Source organism: Typopeltis vanoorti, chromosome 11 (assembly GCF_054136105.1).
Source record: "Typopeltis vanoorti isolate ZY-2024b chromosome 11, IOZ_Tvanoo_1.0, whole genome shotgun sequence".
Taxonomy (NCBI): Eukaryota; Metazoa; Arthropoda; class Arachnida; order Uropygi; family Thelyphonidae; genus Typopeltis; species Typopeltis vanoorti.
The window spans coordinates 86417816-86435229 of NC_143559.1; the positions used below are offsets into that span (position 1 = coordinate 86417816).

The window sequence follows — 17414 nt, forward strand, 5'->3', positions numbered from 1 at the left end:
TATATTCCAGCTTGAGATTTGCATTGGATGTTAGACTGGATAGGTTAATTAAATCTTATGTAACTAAGGCTTATACAGTAAAATGGATGGTTCCATGCAGGCTGGCTATCGGGACAGAGCTAAGGAGCGAAGAGAGAAATTTGGCCAGCCAGATCCTCCGCATCCCAACAAGTTGAAGGCCAAGTATCTAAAACAATTGGAACAACAGCCTGTGTAAGATATTTTTTATAAATCAAAACTATAATCTACATTTTTTTTATCTTGCATATTGTTTTTGAAAAAATTTAGGTAGCTCTTAAAAATATTTGTAATGTGGATCTTGTGACTAAATGCTATATTATTAATGTGCATGTAGATGTATGTATTTTATTTCACTGATTAATGACATTCATTATTCCATTTGGTTATGGCACAGGTTTGTTTATCCTACCAAATAAATTTTCTAATATTTAAAAAAAAAAAAAAAAAATCTGTTTTATTATGAAAAAAATATCTCATCTGTGTCCATGACCCATGACACGAAGAGAAGAATTCAGTAATCACCTTTCTATATTTATAGAATTTAAGCTTAGGATTTTCTAATCATGATTACGTATGCACATGTATGAAATTGCGCACACAAGGTTATTTAAAAAGAAGCATGATGATTAGTTTCCTTTCATCCTACGGATGGTAGCGGCAGCTATGCTACCATATACTAGGGAAGTGACTATGAGCAAGGTGGTTTCCCGTTGCCTTCCTTGCAAAAAGAAGCATACTCTTTTATTAAAAATGAAATCAGATGCACAATCCTTCAATGTTAGCACTGTAAGTTACATGGAAATGTTTATTTTTATAACTATCCATAAGCATAATTATTGTTTTCTTATACAAATTCAGTTAAGGTATCACAAGCCGCCTTGCATTTTTATTATATCTTTTTTGTAACATTCGGATAACAATCTTATTTTCATGTTTACCAATTAGCATCAGATGTCCTCTGGAATTGAACACATATTACTAAAGGATAAATACTAAAAGAATTAATTTCTGTTGCAGTTTATCAGCTATCTTTTCCTCAATTTAACCCTTCTATTTTGATTCTTTCACATGCCTTCCTTTATCTGTATTGATTAAGATAACACACACACATACATGCATGAATGCATGCACCAGTGCATGCAAGGTTATTTAAAAAGAGCCATACTCTTTTATCAAAAATGAAATAACTAATGAAATGAAATAATAAGTAAATTCTCTATGAAATCAGAAGAAATCAAATCTATAACATCTCTTCTACTTTTATTCTTTGAAATGCACCTTAATTCACCTGCAGATTTCAGATGCATAGTAAGTTTTGTATATCTTTCTTCTCTACCAGTTTTCAGAACTAATATACCTCAGGGTGTTTTTTGTAAAACTACCAGAAATGCAAAAGGATATATTTTTTTTATGTGACTCTTCAAGAAACTACTGTTCCTTGCTAGTTTCTTTCTATTTCAATTAATTATGTTCAGCTTAATCAGGGACACTGCTAGCCTGCAGGTAGGTGCCTTTGTACAAATAAGAAAAGGCACCCCTTCCAGAAGTAAAATTTTAAGTTACTATATTATTTATTTCTCAATAATAAAAATTATAGACATAAATTTATTCTATATAAATGATGCAAATCAATTTATTGATCATAAAAGAATAGAGAATTCAAATTTTTAATCATAACAATTAGGAACTCAGTCACTAAGATAAAATTTTTATAAAATAGTTACTCACCTTGTTTTCTGTAGAAATTATTTAAATTTGACAGTTTTATGACATTATGGACCTTAAGTAGTTTTTAATAAATTTTAATTTTGAGAAACCTTTACTGACGATTAATATTGGCAAAGTCAAATAAATATAACCAAGAGTTACAAAAGTATTCTGAAATGTATCTGGTAAATTATTGTTGCAAATGTATTGTGCAATGCTTCAAGGGAGTTCCATTAGATTATAGAAAAGAAGGTTTTCTATAATGAAAAAGAAATGAAAGAGAAGGACAAGAAGTTGATTCGGTAAGTTTGAAACAGCAGCATTGGCTAGCAACTCTCCTTTTTTTTACATGTTTGGATAAAAGTGGAGGAATGAGATCGCATTGTTTGGTTTAGGAGTGCCCATGAAATACCTTTAGAAAAAGTAGAATCCAAATGCCTATCAAAAAGCAACTGAAATAAGTCTGCAAGGAGGTGAGTCATTTATTAAAAGTTAAATTTCAAGAAACTGATTCCCTGCAGACTGTTGATGAAGAAATACTGTAGAGCAGTGTTTTTCAAAGTGTGGATTGCTGCAACCACCGAATAGTGGATCATGAGATTAATTTAGTGCATCACACTAAGTTGTTAATGTGACATTGCAATCACTTGGTTAATAAAGTTTCCAAATCGATCTACCCACTCACTCATCCACCACAACTCTTGTTCTCTGACACAAATGACATGAAATATGACATTTTGGCATTGTTTCTTTCCCTTCTTATATTTAATTATTAAAAAATTCATGTATGATATGATATTAACCTTCTGCTGTATTATTTATATATCTTTATAAAAGAAATTTTGGGTCACAGAGTAATATGTATTTCCTGTGGTGGGTTATGATCAGAAAAGTTTGAAAAATGTTGCTGTCGAGAACCTATGTGATGGGGTCACATCCCATATAGGATGTGAATAACCTTTAGAGAGATTTTCAGGATCAGGTAACTCTTTAGAAGGGGAGTTACCCAATCTCATATCCAGATTGCATTTTCTCTTAGATTCTCAAGTGTTTGCACACGTAGTAGGGGAGGAGAAACCAGTCAGGGAATGCACACATCTAGCCTATATGGTGCACCTTCTACAAGGTTTTAATGATTTTACTGTAATTCTCTCTATTGCTGAATTGGCTTCAAAATGCATGCTTTGAAATGTTATTTCTGTAATTTACATAATTAAGATTTGATTGATACATATAATAAATATAATTCAGAATAATCATAACTGCACAGTTATAGCAAAAGTGTGTGCCTTTTGGTTGGAAAGATGTAATTTGAGTCCTGCATATTATGCAAGGAACATTTAAAAGTACTTTACAACTCTTTCCAGCTTAGCTTGTTCTCTATTGCAGCGATTCCCTTCCCACAGACTTGAGTTATTGATCCTTACAAAACAGGAAAAACAAACTGGAGAATATATGCTTTGGCAGACATTGCTGATTGTGAAAATAAGATTAACTGCTCTGTCATTACATAAGTTTATAAAAAGCCAAATAACTTGATGAACCACTAGAACAAATAAAATATTTTAGCTATTTAGATAAAATTCTTAGTAAAGATGTCAAATGAAATATAAAAATAGGGAGTACAATAAATAAGGCTGGTTTGATGATGTATCAGTTGATACACCATCAATTTATATGAAAGTTGATACACATATCGATTTATATGAAATAATACCAAATTTAGCTCGAGCATCAAATGCAGTATGCCATGAATGAGTCATGGAATTGAATGAAATAACTAAAAATCACTATGATATCACATAAAAATGATTATGGTATCTCCTCATCTGCATGGGACATAGTATGCACTTCATTCACTTTAAAATTTAGCCCATAGGAGCTAACAATCTTTGTTATGATTGCTGCTTATGCGGCATCAACATTATTTTAAAAAAGGATCATAAAATTTGACCAGTGATACTTCTGTATTAGCCATTTAATAGAGACAGACATGTCAGACATAGTATAATATTTTAAATATTGCTTCACACATGTAAGAGAAAACCTAGTAGAATTTATTACTCACAATTTCACTCAAAGCTTCATTCAGATAGAAGGTAGAAGAACTGGCTATAACATTTTAAATTATGACCACAAGGACAAGTCATACATCATGCATATATATATATATATATATATATATATACACATACACTATCATGTGTCTTGGTTGTAGTTGTAAAAGTAGGAGAAAATGCTATTAGAGTTCCAGAGAAGTAAGTATAGTTTTGTACTGGTGTCCAGCTATGGATGAACTACATTTTTACCTGTATAAAAAAATTTCATGACTACAGCCAAATGTGGACATATTGCCAGCATACTAATAAATTAATATTACACAAAAAATGTGTTATAAATTTTGTACAAATTTATATTAAATTTGTATGAAATTTAACGTGTAAGTTGTAAGAAAGAAAGCAACTTCTGGGCTCGTTTGAAGTGGTATACAGATTATTTCTGTGCAGAGTCCTTACTATTTGTTCAGATGTTCCTTTAAGGTAGGGTGTGCAGATCCTTTGAACATCAGATTGCAATCTGGGAGAGAGAGAGAGAGATGATAATTATCAAGGTTTCACTGTATCCATTAAGTAATAGAGTGGGTTTGATTTTATTTATTAGAAGAAACTCAGAAGAACAAATTGTGCATCCTTGGTGCACAAGGCTTTTGATAATACCTATTAAACCACTTGCATTAATTTGCTATTGAATGTAAATTTAACAACAGTCTTCCCTTTTTGGGTACTCCTAGTAATATTAAATTTTCTGTTTAGCAGGAAACCATCCTTTACAGGGAGATATATCCATACATCTTCATAATTTTTCACAAAAAAAAAAAAAAAAAAATTATCAAAAACCTTGTGCACCGTACACTCATAATTTGTTCTTCTGAGTCTCTTTTATTAGAAGAATTAAATAAAATAAAACTCACTGTATTATTTAATGGATGCAGTGAAACCTCAATACAGAAAATAATTGATAATTTTCATCCCTCTCCCAGAGTGCAGTCAGATGTTAAAAGGATCTGCATACCCTACCTTAAAGGAACAGCTGAACAAATAGCAAGAGCACTTTGTAGATATTATCTGTATACCACCTTCAACCAGCCCGGAAGTTGTCATCATTCTTACTACCTATCAAAGATATATTATCACCTGTATCCTTGCCAGTTTATCAAATACCCTGGTCATTATCATCTTTGCTACTTTGGACAGGCTGGCCATCCTGCTATGATTAGAATTCAAGAATATCAAGATTGTATAAGATTTCTGGAATTATAAGGTTCAGGCCTTGCTTCTCATGCCATCAACACTAGGCACAGAGTTCCCTGGAACCAAACCAAGATGCTGCACTACAGTAGGTAGTGCAGCATCTTGGTTTTTAATCATTTTTGATCATCTATTTCTTGAATTGTGTGAAGCCCTATACCACTGTTCTAAGCTTCATCAAACAGATTCTATGCCTATCTCTGAGTTTTGGGAAGTGATTGCTGTTAATTGTTTATACCCAGTCCATCCATAAATACCCCAAAAACCTTTTTTGGGGGGGAGAGAGGAGGAGGAGGGGATGCTTAGCAGTCAAGCTGGATAACTTAGAGGAAATCTCCACATAGTCTTTTATCTTAATATCCAGTCCTCACCTTCACACAGTGTGCCCTGTTGGATATCTACCTGGATACTGAATGAACAAGTATGGGCTAGCAATTTGGGATTTAGCCAACCAAATTATATTCTTATTGGCATTAAGCCATAATGCAAAATGGTAGTATACAACATGAGAGAATTTCATTCCTGCTTGGGCATTTCCTGATTAAACAAGGCCTCTGTTGTTTTCATCAGAGAACCAGGTCAAAAGTCAGCTACTGGAACAAATTCCAAATCAACATCAAAAAGTTCACGATTGGCACTATCAACATAGGAAGAATCAATGGAATAGAAATGGAACTAGCAGAAGAATTGAATAAGTACCAGATCAACATAATAGGTGTCACCGAAAAACAAAGAAGACAAAAACAGGTGTTCTTTCTAAACAACAAATATAAGATGTTATATTCAGGCAATAGCAAGCAGGGAAATGATAAAGTAACTATAGTATTCAACACTGAATACTACTGAATATGAAGATAATCTTTTTGAATGGCAGACATTATCAAGTAGAGTGATGTGGGCAAATACCAGAATGTGGAACTGAGCAATGAGAATTATTTGTGCCTGTGGTCCCATTGAAGGTTCTACTAAGGAAAAAGTGGAGGAATTTTTTGAGGCACTAGAGAAGGCAGCTGACAATAAAAAATGAAATGTTGTTTAAATCTCCTTGTTAGAGATTTAAACAACAGAGTAGGAAATGATTACCAGACATGAAATGTGTTGCAAAAAGTCAGAGAAAACAGCAATGCTAAAAAGAGGTAAGTACCTGTTGGATTTCTGTTTGGGATATGGAATAGTTATTACCAATCCAACAAGGCAGCCGACAATGAAAAATGAAAAGTTGGTCCTTGTTGGAGAATTAAACAACAGAGTAGAAATGATTACCAGACATAAAATGTGTTGGGAAAATTTGAAGAAAACAGCAAAGCTAAAAAGTAATGGTAAGTACCTGCTGGATTTCTCTTCAGAATATGGACTAGTTATTACCAATCCAACATAAATGTGCACAAATTCATGTGGAGACAAGATGAAAGAAAGGTGAAAAGTCTCATTGATTATGTTATTGTTGATAGCAATGTTTTTCCACCAGTTCGAGACACAAGATTATACATTGGATTTGAAATTGGAAGTGATCACCATTTAGTGTTGAGAATGATAAATTGAATTTCATATTGAAAAGAAGGGTGTGTAAGAAAGTTTTCAACAAATCAAAGTTTGAGAAGCTTTCAGAAGTGAACTGTAGATTCAAATATGCAAACATTTTCAAGAAAAATGAAAGAGTGGAAGAAGAAGAAGAAGGGAAAACAGAAAAAGAAGAACCAAATCTTTCCTTGGCATATGCTGAACATAGATTGAATCAGCCAGAGAGGCACTTGGTGAAGTTTTTTTCAAGGATAGAAAAATCAGAACGGACTCAGGAAGACATAGTCAAGGAAAAGAAGAAAGCATATCAAAAGTTCCTGGTAAGTCAGCTTGTGCTCTGAGAGAATACAGAAAGAACATGTAAGAAAGCAAAAGCACTGTGTAAAACTAGCTAAAGAAAAGTCATGGGAAGACTTTGGTAAGAACACAGAAAATAAGATCAGGAAGTTGGTAAAATATTCTGGAGGTTATTGAGATAGCTCAGAAATGGATACTAGAAAAGTACTCTAAAAGGATCCAAAGATAAGAAGGGTGACATGAAAATTGAAGATGTCTAAAGTAATTACTTTGAAAGATTTCTAAATGAAACAAGTAATAACAGCATGGTGGTTGAAAACAATCAATAAGAATGCAATCAGGAATTCATATCAGTACTTCAAAGCAAAAGCACTGTGTAAAACTAGCTAAAGAAAGAAAGAAATAGAAAAGACATCAAAAACTTGAAATATGGAAATGCATCTGAAGTAATGATATTTGACTAGAAATGCTCAAATATGGAGGTATAAAAGTTTTGCAGTGGTTACACTGCATAATCCAGGAGGTCAAATTCCAGATGATTGGAGTAGAGCTCTTAGTACTCATCTATAAAAATAGAGTGAATGAGAATTACATAAGAATTTCCTTACTGAGTGGTCCTGGTAAAATTTATGCAAATATACTTGAGAAACTGCTAAGAAAAATTGTAAAAGAAAAGCTTGGATAATAACAAGGTGGATTCAGGCCATATAGTGGTTATCTGGATTAGATTTCTCTTTAAGACAAATATTTGAGAAATCATGTAAATATAACAAGGAAATGTAAGTTTTGTAGACCTGGAAGAGCATGTGACAAAGCGCCAAGAGAAAAGCTATTTGAAACACTACAGTTATATGGTGTAAATGGAACATTATAACAAGCAATACTTGTTATAATGTTCCATTTTTGGTCTAGATTTCAGTTATAAGTCAGTAGTTGGAATTGAAAGAGGTTCAGGAAAATAGTTTAATGTTAAATCAGATGTTAGACAAAGGTGTACATTACTATTATCATCTGTATGAATCGCATTATGAAGGAAAGTGTTATTAAACCTGATATCAAGATTGGATATGTTAATCTCAACTCTTTACTTTAGGCAGATGATGTTATACTCCTAAATAAATCCAGTTCAAGTTGGCAGGATTCCCTGACTAAATTGAATGACTGCTGTAATGAATTTGGTTTGAAAAATAGGCAGAAACCAAAAAACTTCAACTGCATCTTGAATTGAGAATCCATAGAACAAGTAAAATATTTCAACTATTTAGGGACAATTTTTAGTGAAGATGGCAAATGAAATGTGGAAATAGACAACAGAATTAGCAAATTTGGTATATTAGAGTCATCTGAATATAATAAGAGCTTTAATATAATATAATAGGAGGAAATTGGTCAAAACACTAAACTAACTATATACAACACAATGTTCGAACCAATTTTAATTTATGGATCTGAGAGCTGGATTAGAAATGAAACACTTGATCAAAAACTAGAGATCACAGATATGATAGTTCTGAGAAAGAAAGATTCCTAATATGAGGATATTAGGAATGAACTTGACATTGTTAACATTCAGGAATGTGTTAGCAGAGTTCATCTCATGTGGTATGGCCACTTAAACAGAATGGGTGAGGAAAGGTTAGCAGCCAGGATGACATTAAAAAGATCCAGAGGAATACCAAGATCTAGGTGGATCGATGCAGTAAAAAATGCCTTAGAAGAGAGAAATATAAGATCTGATAATGTTATTGTCTTGACAGATAATAGATTAATTTTACAGAAATTTGTAGATAGGAAGTTAGTAATGATGTAACTTTTTCATATATACTGTACATCCCCTGAGGGTGCATTGCAGGAAATTGATTATCATCGTTAATTTTTTATGCTTTAATATAATTTAATAATGAATGTTGACACTATACAGAACAAATATGCAGACATTAATAACGATAAGCATTTCTACTAAGTCCTTTATAAAATGCCCTCAGTCACCTTGCAGGTGTAATTACAACTTAGTGCCATTTAAATTAAACAGTTAAACTGTTTAATTTAATATGTAATTTAATTTAATCAGCTGAAATGTTCTTTTAAAAAATATATAAATGCATTAATTAAGTGCTGAAAATTGTAAAAAGTAATTTGATTGAAAGAGATGTAGTTTTTATGTAACAAGAGAAATGCAGTTCTGTTTTTTTGCCAATTTTACTATTTTAGTACTTTGAGCAAAATTTAATTTTTAGACACTAATAAAGATGTTGCATATATTATTTTAAATATGACTTTAATAATAGTACTATTCCGTGCATATATTCTCTCATCCTATATGAATTTGAGTTAAGAACATTGCAAGTTTGGAGGACTTAGTTTTGAAGAACAGCTCCACATACTAATATATTTTTTAATGATAAATATAACTAGCCTTAGTTCTATCATATGTAATTGTTTTTAGACATTAATTTTCTTTGTATATTTCAATACAGCCATAGAAAAAATTAACTGATTAATAAATGGATTAATTTTAAATAAATAAAATACAAATCAGATTAATAAAACTTACGATAAATCCTTGTAATACTTATAAAAAGCATTTTTGTTGTTGTTATTATCCTAAGACCCATGGAGTCAAAGACTCATTTAGGAGGTCCTTTTATCATACACACAGCTCATCATACAGTGCCTTAAACACACTCATATTCTCTGTAGATACCACCCTCTCATGCAAGGCATTCCAATCATTCACAACTCTACATGCAAAAAACCTACTTTTCACTCCCCCTGCTCACACCCTCCTTATACAGCTTCCAGAGATGACCTCTGGTTATCCCCTCATCTCCCACCTTTTTTCTTTAAAACCTCTTCAGCATTGATCCTATAACACTCTTTACTCACTTGTAGGTCTCTATCATATCATCCCCCTCTTCCTCCTATCCACTAGACTCTGTAAATTGCATCTTCTCAATCTTTCCTCATATTCAACATTCCAGAGATCAGAAACTACCTAATCAGTTGCCTCTGGACCCTTTCCAACAGCTCTTCATCCTTTGAAAACCAAGTGACCAAATCTGTGTACAGCAGCCCATGTGTAGTCTAATCAAAGCCTTATATAATGGAACATGAATCTCCTTACTTCTACAGGTTGGTGTCCTCCGCATCAACTGTTTAACAAAAAGAAAGGGAAACATGAGAATGTTCCCAAGGTAGGATGGTGGTCTACTATGTAAAGTTTGAAAACCACTGACATTTTACAATTTACTACCAAAGCATCATATTAACACATTCATCCTGGGCTGTGTGAATACATGAGTATGTACATTATAGTTGGATGCACTTACTGTGCATCTAGTGGAGCTTCATTTGACTGTGTACCATAATCCTTTTACACCAGGCATACATGTTTTTACACATTCACCAACATATATATATATATATACAGGGTGTTCGGGATAAATTTGACAGTTTCGTAAGGAAAAAGAAAATCTTCTTTGTATCTATTAAATTTAATGAATTGACAAAAAAAACATTACAGGCAGAATTAATTACAATACTATCAACAAGATTTACTCAAAATAACCACCATTAGCATCGATCACAGCTTCAATTCTGCTTCGGAACCTCGAACAAGCTGATGCTACAGTCTCCCTGGGAAGGGCCGCAAAAACTGTTTTAATTTTATCCATTAACTGGGCTTTTGTATTACTGGAAGTGCGATTGGTGTCTTTTTCAACTGCACCCCATACAAAATAATCCATGGGGTTAAGGTCTGGGGAGTTTGGAGGCCAAACATTTGGACTGGTGAAGTCGTAGAAATTTTCAGACAACCATTTTTGACTTTTCCCAGAGGTGTGGCAAGGGGCCGAATCCTGCTGCCATACATACGGCCTACCATTGGCTACCCTTGTTATCCAGGGCTTGACTACAGTTAGCAACTCCACGAACAAAGCCCGAATTCCAATGCCAGGGTTCTTCAACACCTGTTCCTGCAGATTTGCGAGGAATTCTGCTGTACGAACGCAATCAGATCGTCTGCTAGGGATCTTTCTTCTTGCTACATCCTCGTAGTCACCATTGCAAGTCTCTAGTTCATGCCTGATTGTTTTTACTGTATTCAGGGAGCATTGGGCAGCAGTCGTAATATCCTTATTTTGATGGCGGGCACGAATCATCATGATACAAGTTATTCTCTTCCATGATTCAGGTGGGTTCCAGCTATCCATCCTTTCTGACATCTTGTATATGAATGAAGAAGGGTCCAAACTTTTAAATGAAGAGAAGTGTGTGTTAATACATGTAACTTACGGAAAAATATAATTAATTATAAATATGTCAAATTTATCCCGAACACCCTGTATATATATATATATATATGGCATGCCAGCTTCAGTTTTATAGAGCCTACGTGCCTTAGTTGATATTGATGGAGCGCTTTGGTTGTAAAGACCAAAGAAATAAAAGCAGGATGGTAGCATTGTATTACGAATTCCTAATCTTTTATTGCCATAAATGATCATTATATATTAACATATCATGATTAAGGATAATAAGTATTTCAACTATTGACAATATGGACCATTAACAAGAAATAACAAGATTTTTCACTTCAAAAATGAAGTGAAAAATCTTTTCTCTCTCTCTCTCTCTCTCTCCCCCCCTTCAAAAGTAGTGAGCTTTGTTGCCAAAGCTCGCTACTTCTGAGCTAATAATATGAAATATTCAGCTTTAATTGCACCATTTTTACAACACATTTATATACAAGCAGTCTTTTGTATATAAATTCATTTCTCATCATATGTAAATCTAAAAATGATGCAATTAAAGCTGAATATTTCATATGATTAGTTCATTTGATTATATTCATTATACTAGTTAGGAGGTATTTCACTAGAATAAGAACAGAATGCAATTTTTTTTTTTTTTTAAATCGCATTCTATGTATGGTTCTCTTAATATTTTACATATTAAGAGAACCATCATTTTTAATTTTGGAAAAATGATGGATTAGCAAAACAAACGAAGAAAGATTAGCAAAACAAGTGTTCTCTGCTGGGTTGGCAGCAAAACGACCCAGAGGAAGACCAAGATATAGGTGGATTGATATGGTACAAAGTGCCTTAGATGATAGAAATATAAGATCTGATAATGTTGGAGTCTTGACAAGTAATAGACTGATTTGGAGGAAAATTGTAGATAGGAAGTTAGTAATGATGTAATTTTTTTCATGTAGTACTATCATATCCTGTACACCTCTTGAGGGTACATGGCAGGAATTTGATGATGATGAAGAGAACCATACATAGCTATACACAGGGCCAGCAGAAGCACAGATGCAGCGAATGTGAGTGCTGCTACAAAGGGGGGGGGGGGACTGCTGCCGGGGCGGGTGCGCGTGCGCGCACACACACACACACACACACACACCCAGATCGTTACAGGGGCGCTTAAATAGAAATTGCATATGGGCAACAAAGACCCTACCATCGCCACTGGCTGTACATCAACAGAAACATACAATTATCTTTCACAGCAAACTTTTAAGTACAAAGAACAGTTAGTATAGTGATTGGTTAGCAAAAACAAATCTATAGTGAATCTAAAAGATGCTATAGAATTGCTGTAGATTAGCATTGATACTACTGGAGCTTTGGCTTAGATGTTTGTCATAACAGGCAAGTTTATTATCATGGTGTATGCTACATATATATATAGTGAGAAATGATTTCTCACTACAGACTATATTTCTCACTATCTGACCTGATAACTCTTAGAAACACAAAGTACAATTATGTTCTCTATTTACTTTACATATATATACATATATCAGTGGCATCGCATGCCATTTAGGTTGTGTGGCTTATGCAACCAGTGCTACAAAATTCATGTCAATTTGACTGTATGATTGCATTTTTATCAATGTATGAAAAATTTAAGAGTGTATATAGCACATCAGTGCTCATCTTAATTGGTCCTGTGCAATTAATTGTAGGATAATTTTGAATGCTTTAATTTAACAATTATTATAATTTTAAATATGCAAATCATAAAGTTCACTTCTGAAGTTTATGTCAGAAGCACAAAGGGTTTATGCTTAGTGGTGAGATTTCCATATAATACTCATGGAAATCAGAAAAAATAATCACTTGGGGAAATTTTTTTTTTTCCGGATTGAATAATAAAAAAAAAGGCTGAAATGGCTTGTTTTACTCACATATTTATACATACATTCTGTGACCTCCTTCGACTATAATCAGTCATACAACCCGCGAAAGTTCTGGCAGAAAACAGGACTTAGATTGTAAACACTGTTCCTTCCCCATTGCAAATATGGCAAAAATGTTAGAAATTATTTATAGAAAATTACTTGTTTATATCAGTGTCCTAAACATGCATTTCACCTTCACACAATCAAAACAGATGCAACTCAGAAAACAAAAACAGCAACTCGTGACAAGTTCTAGCATTCAATTCAGTTAGTTGACACAATAACCAATCACAGCCACTGATTTCTAGGTACTATTGTCTCAGTGCTCAGCTGAGACAATAGCACCTAGAAATTGTCCCTGTTCTGGGTTTAAAACCCACTAGAATACTAAGAATTTGACCCACTGCACCATCTGGACATCTGATCAAAGGGCTCAAAGGTGTATGTATTTGTGACCGCATACCCAGGCTATTAATGTGAATGTGATGCAATGTTTGCACGTTGGAAAGTGTCCTCTTCGTGAAGCTTTAGTATATTGTGTTTAATTTTAGGAATCATGCGAAACCAGGAAACAATTAGGGGAGTTTTAAACAGCAATAAATGCAAAAATATAATATCAGTGATATTGCTATTCTGTGTTTGTGCACTTCACACCTATCACACCCTAAATATTGGTATATATATGATATGATATACAGTGGTATCTCGCTAATCCGAACAAATAAAAACCATGTTTGTTTGGATTAGCGAATTTTCCCCCAAGAGACAACAGTAACTAGCGTTTAAGACAAAAATAATCAGATTCTAATGCTACATCAATTTAATTCTGTAAATAAATTAACTGATAGAAAAAAATTTACTGTACTGTAATGTAAAACAAAAAAATAATACACTACACAAGTTTATTTTAGTAAAAAATTTAATTTGTACGTACCTGTATTGTTGAGAATTCTGATTTAATAAAATTGCATAGTTCAGTACGTAACTTAATTTGCATAAAAAATATCACTTTCTTGATATCTTTTGATATGTTTCTATCACACAACACAAAAAATGTTTCACAAAATAACACAAAAAAAGGTTTTTATTTCTTTGTAAAAAAAAAGTCACCGATTTTCTTTTGCTTCTTGGAAGCTAAACTTTTTTCGAATGCTTCTTCTCGGAGCTGCATTAGCAACAAAATTTTATGGAATGGCATATCATTCTGCTTAGCCCATTCTATACACATATTAAAACTGTCAGCTGCCTCTTCATGTTTTACTTTTTTTCTTCGAGTTCTTCATCATCATCGTCTTCTAATTCATTCTGTAGCGTCATATTTATAATTTCAGCATCTGATTTGATTTCGAATTCACTTTCGGTTCTACCTGTAATCCATTCCATAACATCTGTTTGTGAAATTTCAACATCTGGATTTATATTTTTAACCAAATTAAGCACGTTTTGAATTTCCTCTTTTTGTGTATATTTGTGATTCATGCCGACAATACAGGACGTACTGTACAGTATAAAAAAGGAAACGTGAACACACAGTAAATCAAAATAGGCCTCCAGTATAACCGTACAATCGACAGTATGAAAAAATACTGTACTGTAATAATAATAAAATAAATAATAATAGTTAACATAATAATTATTAAATAAAAATAATAGTACACAAAATAATGATACGTAATAAAACTTTTTTTTTTCTTTCAAACCGCAGTTCGGATTACTGGAGGGTTTGGACTAAAGAGGTTCAGATTAGCGAGATACCACTGTGTATATATATATATATATCAGGCCCTTCAGAACACACGCAATTTACAGACAAAAAATACTAGCTGTGGTGGTGGTGGGCAGTAGATGGCGTTGATGTAGATGATTGGTATTAGATGATCAGTGTAGTGGTGGAGATGGAGAGTTGTACAATAGGTGTCCTCCCGCGATGAGTCTTCTGGCTCCTTGGAGGTGTCACGAATAATAATAGTAATAATAATAATATACAGGTAGTCCTCGACTTACGACGGGGTTACGTTCCAACCTCTCCATCGTAAGTCGAGGACTTTTGTTAATTCTTGATTTGTTTGATTTCTGTTATAATATTTTCATAAATTAAGTTTCTATATAACTTAAAACAGTGAAAAATGTATAAACTTACATAAACATTTATAAATTACTTATTAGCACATACAAATACATAAATACAAAATTAAGAAAGAAAAATTTAAGAAAAAAATACATAAACGCTTATCAAAAATAATGCACTTATTTTACTTTGAAATTCCTTCAAATGTTAGTTAATATAAACAAAAAACTTATTAACAGTGTCTTTAATTAAACAGGTGAGTAACTGTCACATATTTGGATGATATGGTCGCGATTGGGAGTAGAAATAAAAAAATTGGTTAATGTTGTCTGTTGGGTTTTTTCTTTCTTTCTTCATATATTTCGTGATAACACCTGGCTGCTTCTTGAATTTGCTTTTTGACTTTGGCGAAACAATCAGTGTTGATCCATATTTTTGAGTAGCTGAAGTCCTTGATTTAGTTTAGAAAATACTTCAGCTAATCCTTTTACAGTAAATTTTTTTAACGATTTCTCTTCTTCGTCTTCCTCGTTATTCCTTTCTTCTCCTACAACTCTTTCGTTTTGGAAAATCAAGTCTTGATCAGTCAGTTCACCTTCTTCGTGATCTGCTAATTCTTCTATATCGGTAATATTGATTTCTAAATCCAGTTTTCTTGCAATTTCAACGATTTCTTCACCAATTTATTCTAACATACTATGCCCATTGTACTCTTCGAGTGTCTCCTGCGGTAGTAACTTCTTCCAAATTCCTTGCATACATTTTTCCGATACTTCCTTCCATGAAGTTTCAATGTTCTGGATATATTGTTTAATATCGTAATTTTTCCAAAACTCGCGTAATGTTTTAGCATCGTTGTCCATTGCTGTTATTGCTTGAGAAAATGTAGTTTTCAGGTAATATGTCTTGAGAGCAATTCAACCACGATCCATAGGCTGAATTACAGCTGTTGTATTGGGCGGTAGATACATCACATTTATATTTTCATTCAAATCGCCGATGTGAAGAGGATGTCCTGGAGCATTGTCAAGTAGCAATAGAATTTTAAAAGGAATGTTTTTTCAAGACAGTAGGCATGTACATCTGGAATAAAACAATTTAAGAACCAATCTTCGAATAAAATGTCATCCAAGCCTTAGAGTACACCGGCAATTTATTCTTGTCAATGTTTTTCAAAGCTCTGGGGTTTTGTGAAGGGTAAACAAGAAATGGTTTTAATCTAAAACCAACAGCATTTCCTCCAAGAAGAAGCATAATCCTATCTTTAAATGCCTTAAAGCCAGGCGCCGATGTAGCTTCTCTGTGAATGTAAGTTCGTTCTAGCAAATATCCTGCATCTTTTATCATCTCTTTCAGATTTTTCTTGAAAATTTCAGCACTTTCAAAATCGGAACTAGCAACTTCTCCCGTTATTTGTATGTTATGTAAGTTAAATTGGCTTTTGATCGATAAAATCAACCTTTACTAGTGTTAAATGTATGCTTGCCATGTTTTTCTTGTTGTTTCCTTAAATTGTCAAATAGGCTGCGTGCTTTTGTTTGAATCATAAACAAACTGAGAGGAATATTCTTGTTGATTCGATCATCTATCCATATCATTAAAAGCTTTTCCATTTCATGAATTGGCCCTTCTCTTTTTTTCGTTAAAATTGTACATTTCATATTAACTGCCCCTTTAGCTGCCTCCATTATTCTTGATTTATCTTTTATGATTGTTGAAACAGTTGAATGCAATAGTTTTTCTTCTCATGCTATTTCACCGACTTTCTTTCCTTTGTCATATGCTTTAATCACCTTCATTTTAACATCTAAACTTAAAGCTTTCCTCGCCTTCTTTTTTATGTTGGAATTTTCATCAGTAGTTTTACTTTTCTTACTGGACATGATAGGGTTACGATGAGATACAAAAATTGCAACGAGAGAAAAATGAGCACTTCGACTGCTGATTAGCAACTAACATGCCAAAGGTTGTGATAAGTTTAGAAGTGGATGAATCATAGCAGCGGCTAATGCTTATTGGTGATAGGCTTTGCTTGTCGACTAACGACGATGCTGCAATGTGATATACTGTATGTATGTATATGCTGGCAGCAAATTTAAATTAGAGAATTTTTAATAATAATAATTGCTGGCGGCAAAGTTAAATTAGAGAATTTTTAATAATAATAATTTTGGCCATCGTAAGTGTGAATCATTAGTCAAGGACTACCTGTATATTACTCTCACACATGAGAGGCAGGACCTGTAGCAAATAAATGGCATGTACATGGACACTTATGTTTGATTTATATGAATTTGAA

The 17414-nt window shown here is 33.2% G+C and overlaps 1 protein-coding gene across 3 annotated transcripts in view; it reads left to right on the top strand.

Annotated features, from left to right (window-relative positions):
* LOC150101823 (RNA-binding protein 5-like) overlaps nucleotides 1-17414 on the top strand; it is a 455027-nt gene that overhangs the window by 398065 nt on the left and 39548 nt on the right. For 2 of the 3 annotated variants that reach the window (XM_090400660.1, XM_090400661.1), the window contains exon 22: nucleotides 101-213. The exons of the other annotated variant lie outside the window; for it this stretch is intronic. In XM_090400660.1, the coding sequence (XP_090256786.1) occupies nucleotides 101-213 (113 nt within the window). The remainder of the gene's footprint in view (nucleotides 1-100; nucleotides 214-17414) is intronic. 3 annotated transcript variants of the gene reach the window in all.